We start from the raw sequence: 6,576 nt of genomic DNA on the forward strand, positions 1-6,576 counted from the left end.
AGGTTCTTAGTTGCAATAAGCAGAATTTCCAAAACCGTTAAAGAATCAATATTCAGATCTGGGCAAATGGGCCAGAGCTTAAAAGGCTATGCTCTGCAAAGTAAAACCCTCTTTTGCTTTTATTGTTAGGAAGTAAGTCTGGGCAAGGTTGTCCCACCTGCCCTCCAGCCACTGGGACTAAAGAACCTGTAAAATATCAGGAAATGGGACAGAGTTAACCCCTCCTCATATTTCTTCTCTATTTATCCCTGCTATTACACCCTAGAGTTGGGCAATGGCTGTGTGTGGCAAAGTGACTTTATCAACATTATAGTGTTGTGACAAATGTGCAGGGCTGGACAGATCTGAAGCAGATACATATAAAGAATAGTATCTGAGACAGATAGTTAATTCCTTTCTAAGTTAAATAACACCAACAATTTCTAAACAGCAGTTAGGCTCTGAAATCTTACAAAGGTCATGGATGTTCACACCCTTGTTTAACAAGCCCTTGCTTCAAAAGTTAATTATTAAAAGTCAAGCTGCCATAATTTAATGCAGATAAACATGATTCAATATGCGTGTGGCTAAGTGGGATCTTATCAAGGGGAGAAGGGTAAAGACAAGCAATGTATGAATTTTGAATATATTCAAGGCTATTTATGTATTAAGATTTTATTTTGAGCTATGTTTTGGTTTCCAATTTCATTATAAGAGAATGGAAGCCTGAAGAGCAGAATTGTCAACGCCTCTAGATTTTCTTTGCTAATAGAACACAAAACCAAATAGTCAACAGCAACAGTCTGGTCAGTAGCTAAATAGAAAAATAAATGTGCTGTGCTAAAATATTTTGTTAGATTAATCAAGTTGGGATTGTAGCGTGCTACAAGTGAATTAGACCTGGTGTGCATGAGTGTGCTAATGCTTCGGTGTTCTATATTTATATGCATTATACTTTTTATAGATGTCAATAATGATCATTTTCTGGATGAGCAGGAGTTAGAAGCCCTGTTTACTAAAGAGGTATGTGATGTACATTACATAGAAACTCTTCCTTACAATTAGTTGATATTTAAGGGCTTCTGTCTATATAAAAATGGCAGCACTGGTAATATTTATGTATCCACCAAAGATATGTTAAAGCCTAAATATTTTTTTTAAAAAAACCCAGGTCAATTATTCAAGGAAAAACAATATATTCTGGAGCAGGGAGCAATATGAGATAGTTACTTTCAACACTTTGAAAGTCCATTGCTAAAACCTATAGATGCAAGGGCAAAACATAAAAACTTCATACCAGGAACTGATGCCATTTACGAAATTAGCTATTGATTTCATATTCAGGCTGGGACTAGCTACCTGGCACGCATATTTCCAGTGTCTAGGCATAGAAATGCAAGGGGGTTTTACATATCTGTACATACAGAGTGGACCAATGCCCAAATGTCTTGGTAAGTTCAAAATTTGGAAAGTTGATATACTGGTCCAGTCTGAAGAGGATAAGCCAAAAGACTTCAATTCAATTCAAACTGATTATGTACCCATACATATTGTATATTGGCATAAGAAGCAGTAATTTCTTGATTTGAAAGCAGAAGCCAACTCTGTTCGACATATTTATATAGTTAAGGAATAACAGGGATGGATAATCTGTTTCAAGCATATTCCTTAAGTTCAGTGATGTATTTGCTTCTGTTTTAGCTAGAGAAAGTCTATGATCCCAAAAATGAAGAAGATGACATGGTAGAAATGGAAGAAGAAAGGCTACGAATGAGAGAACATGTAATGAATGAGGTGAGGCCAGAACATCACTCTTTTATAAATAATGGTAGTAGGCAAAACCCTGCTGTTACCACATTCATCACACACACACACACACACACACACACACACACACTCTTCACACCCTAATGTGTCTATATCCCTGGTCTGTTCCAGGCAGCTGCTAGTGGGAATATGAAAATCTCACATAAGGATGGTGACAGTCACAGTGACAAGCAATTCTAAAATGTTATCACTACAATGGCAGTGCCCCTTGTGGTGGGCATTAATGCATTCTGACCCTTAGACATTAAAAAATTAGGACTGGAGGAAATACACATAGTTGCTTGGTAACATTGTATAGTATTTTCAGTGAGGAATCCAAGCTTTTGAAGAACTCTCAAAAATTAACTGTGTTACATAGGAGAAGCCCTTTGAACACATTGGGGCTTACCTCTGGATTATGCTGTGAGTGAGTGTGTAGGAGGGGAATTCATTTGGCCACACTGAAGACTTTGTTTTCAGCCATCATTTCCACCTCAGAATAATGCGGTGCCTGTGCTGTAACATTAAAATACTGTGTGCTGATTCATCTTTTGAAAAGCTGGATACAAATGCAAGTTTGATGACCTAAAGTGTGCTTATCCACTTGTACCTCTTATAAAAGGTTGACATCAACAAGGACCGGTTAGTGACTTTGGAAGAATTCTTGAGAGCTACAGAGAAAAAAGAGTTTTTGGAGCCAGAAAGCTGGGAGGTAATCCAACCATTTTTAAAGTAGAACATGCTGCAACCACCATCCTGACCCAAACCACAAGTAGTCGGTTTGTCTCAAGCCTTTGATTCTCTTCCCCCTTTCTTTGTTGTATTTATCTGTGCTTAATTATTAGCAACTTTATCAAAATAAAATCTGAACAGTGAGTCCAAGGACACTGTGCATAAGCTACTTTATGGGACAATCTTAATGTTTGTGCAGGTGTTTGAAATAGAATAAGCACAGGCATTTTGACTGCAGTATTCTTTGAACAGAGCAGTCAGTGATTTATATTGGAAATACAGAGAGAGAATTGTGTTATCTTTTTTATAAAGTCAGGTTTATGCCATTTCTTCGCAGATCCTGAAAGAAACTGAGAACTGTTAAGTAACTGTAACGCTGTCATGTATGCCTGGAAGCTGTCTTCCTTACAGCAATATCTCTATAAGCACAGAATGAGTTCTCTTTGGCAAACAAGATTCTGTTGCACTTCACATTAAGTGAGAAAGAGTGTGGGGAAATTCAAGCACAGCAGCATAGAGCAGATAATTGCGCTGTTACCACAAATACAATCCATATGCATAAGCAGATTTCCATTCTTATTATATTTATTAAACTTATTAGTTGCTTTATGTTGCTCAAGGCAACCCAAAGCAACCCAAAACCAACCAACCCCCCCAAAAATTCCTCACATAAATACATTAAAACAAAGTGGGGGGGGCACTTTCTGGACCACGGCTTATGTATGTAGGAAGGTGGGGTGGGGTGGGGAGGAGCAGAGGAAAACATACAGCACCAAAAAGTGTGAGCATACTGCTCCTGTATTGTGTGTGCACTGTTCAGCAAATGATCACTTCTTGAAAGTCTGATGTTGTCAACTGTCTTTAAGAAGCACAGATCTTCCTATACAGAAGGTGTTTCTGCTGGCAGGAGGTCCTGCGTGGACCCTCTTGTGGGGAAAAGCTATGTAATGCTGCAGGCTGATGATTTTCCTTATCCCTCCAATGGGCAGGGTGACTTTTCAAAGTCAAGTTCCTGTCAAGGTGTGTGAATTGTGCATGGACAAAGATCAGGAACTTGTTAGAAATAGGAGGGGCGCTTGAGGAACCTTGCTATTCTCCCCCCCCCCTTTCTGGTAAGAATTTAGCTAGTGTAAAATGCTTCTCTTTATCAAAACTTCGGATCATCATAAAACATATTGTATCTTGCACACATATTTCAAAAGGTGGGCCTATAGAATAATTTGTGAATTGCTTCTTAATTTTTTCAACATTGAACCTTCTTTGAGGGGTTTGCGTTTTATTCCTGTTGTTTTTAAGACCCTGGACCAACAACAGGTCTTCACTGAAGAGGATCTGAAGGAATTTGAAAGTCACATTTCCCAGCAAGAAGATGAACTGAACAAGCAAGCACTAGAACTTCAGAAAAGGAAAGAAGAACTACAGAGGCAACACGACCACCTTCAAGCTCAGAGACAAGAACTCCAGCAGGTACCATCTGAATAGCTGCTAATTTCCTTTGGTTATAGAAATGGAATTCATTGTATTTATTGTTTAGTAAGAACAGAACAAATATATCATTTCTTGTTCTGAAAGTATACTGTCTTTGGAATGCACGTTAGCTGGGTCTGCTGCTTAGACATACCAGACCTCGAAAGGTTGGAGTGATCTTTTAGGTATTGTGGTCCTAAGCTGCATAGGGCTTTATATACCAGTACTTGTACCAATAGCAGCAACCTGGTTGCTAATTGGCAGCCAGTGCAAATTTTTTTAGCAGCAGTATAACGTGATGGTGATATTCTGTGCTAAAGAACTGTAAACTTGCTTCATGTTGCACAGTACTGAACTACATTATTGGATTTGGGAGGACTTGTTCCAGAGAAAAGAAGAATCCATGCAAAGCTGAGTTTATTTAAGAAGGCATTTTGTTGCAGACTTTACTGTGATACACAAGAACTGTATGGATGTTCATATTCAAAGATATGAACATATATATAGCTTTATTGCATGAAATTAACACCCCAATACACCTTGAATTACCTATTTTCCATTTCATTCCACATACATTTGTAACTGCCCAACAGGCTGTCCAACAAATGGAACAGAAGAAGTTACAGCAAGGACATCCTCCTTCGGGACCAGGTGGAGAACTGAAATTCCAGCCACGTATGTAAATTAATTATTCTCTTTCTCTCTCACACACATATTATTGATGATGGTGTTCATTGCTTGTGAGAAAAACTATTTATGCCCACAGTGCGATACAGAACCAAACTTATAGCTTGGCACTTAATATTCTACTGCAAATAAGAGAAGGAGCCTTCCAACCCATTAGATTGGAATGTAACGTGTTTGAACACTTAGATGCCTGAAACTGAAGCCCTACCCAAATACTTTCCTTGCCAGATAATTCAAATGAAAGAATTTATCATGTTTTACTATGAAATAGGGGCACCTTTCATACAAACTCCAAATATATCTCTTAGCAGCTGTACATGAAAGAGAGAGATATAATTTGGGCAAGTGTGTCTTTGTATGTGGGAGGGGGGAAGGATGCATTTTCATAAAAGAGAGCCAGCTGGATACCATTGACAATGGAGCTATAAACTCTTACTGCACATAAATGAATAAGCAAATACTGCAGACCTTCTTTGTTCTCTGAAAGGTGATTTTATGCAAGGAAAAAAATATATAGTACCATAAATATGTGGAATTCTGCTCTAATAACCTTTGGGGACGTTTTGACTATATGTGATTTCAGCTTTATGCATAATCCCTCATAATGTAACCCCCATGTAAAATTTGAGTCTACTATAATATGTAAAACCACACTTTCTGAGATTTGGATTACCAGGTAATTGTTCCACAGAACTAACCTTTGTTTTTCGTATTTTGTCTTACAGCTGCATCACAACCAGTTGGAAATGTTCAAAATCATCCTGCGGGAGGCAGTCAGCCTTTACCACCAGGAAGCATACCAGTACAAGAAACAGCTGCAGGATCAGATCACGTTCAGTCTCACCCTTAACCACATGTGCCTCAAATTTGTACCATAGTTTTGGGAGAGAAGTGGGAGGGGATATGGTCAGAGAAGTAAAAACAAATTGGGAATTGAGCTTAAAATCCCCATTTCAAATCATTGGATTCATGAAGACTTTCAAAGGCACAAATGATACAAGGCATGTTTATAAAGCTGCCGATCTTTCAGGTGAGAAGGGTATATTAAAATATTCTAATTTTGTAACTAGATTTAAGGATATCATCCAGATTTTATCCTCAGGAAAACATTATTGTTTCACTTCAATGTAATTTGGCTGGCTGTCCATCATTTGTGCCTTGGAAAATCTCCACCTACTTCATGGTTAAATTAAATATGTTTTATAATCTGCCAGAAGACTCACTGATGAGGGAAAAGCTAAGAGGCACAAATCTTTTACTTTTTTTGTAAATGTTCATGATGCCGACAGTCTTGATTGTCGGTGGGTGTAAAGTGGAAGTTTGCTTGATCAAGACACAAGTCTATGACAATATTTTCCTAAAAGTGCCAACAATGGAGAGCAGGAATTTAGGATGGTGTAGTGAATGAGGGTCGGTTCCCCCGCCCCAATCTCTTTGGTCTTTGAGACCAAATGAATAGAAACCACCTGTGATCTGATTTCAATAAATTCTGCACATAAAAAAGGAAGTCTAATTGCAGCAGGGAGTAATAGGCAATAGTGAATATGCCTAGGAATGCCAGGATAAGAAGCCTTCAACAGAAATAGTGAATTTGAAATGTATTGATTTAGCCATCCTTATTGTTGCAAACCGAATGCAGTGTGTCAGCTGGCTACATCCCCTGCAAGTCAGCTATGAAGAAGATACTTTTGTCCTACTTCCTTTCATAATATGCCAGTTGCATTTATCCCTTTATGAGCTATGAAAGCGAGCTCTTTTGATGATAAAGTATATTTGCAGAATGAGCAAATACCTCTCATTGTCTTTTCCTGGACAAAACAGCTTGGCTCCTGCTGTAAACGACTCCTTTGAAAATCATCAGTATGTTACAAACAGCAGTTCTCAGAAGCTGCATTCTGAGTTTAA

General features: G+C 38.2%; 1 protein-coding gene across 1 annotated transcript in view; it reads left to right on the forward strand.

Moving 5' to 3' along the window:
• The window catches only part of NUCB2 (nucleobindin 2), a 29,796-nt gene extending 23,336 nt beyond the window's left edge, over nt 1-6,460 (forward strand). Inside the window, exons 8-13 of the mRNA XM_081175408.1 lie at nt 944-1,002; nt 1,681-1,773; nt 2,408-2,497; nt 3,814-3,984; nt 4,578-4,659; nt 5,397-6,460. Of these exons, the coding sequence (XP_081031534.1) occupies nt 944-1,002; nt 1,681-1,773; nt 2,408-2,497; nt 3,814-3,984; nt 4,578-4,659; nt 5,397-5,521 (620 nt within the window). The 3' untranslated portion in view covers nt 5,522-6,460. The remainder of the gene's footprint in view (nt 1-943; nt 1,003-1,680; nt 1,774-2,407; nt 2,498-3,813; nt 3,985-4,577; nt 4,660-5,396) is intronic.
• Nucleotides 6,461-6,576: the final 116 nt, after the last annotated feature.

Source organism: Podarcis bocagei (assembly GCF_964188305.1).
Source record: "Podarcis bocagei genome assembly, chromosome: 1".
NCBI lineage: Eukaryota > Metazoa > Chordata > Lepidosauria > Squamata > Lacertidae > Podarcis > Podarcis bocagei.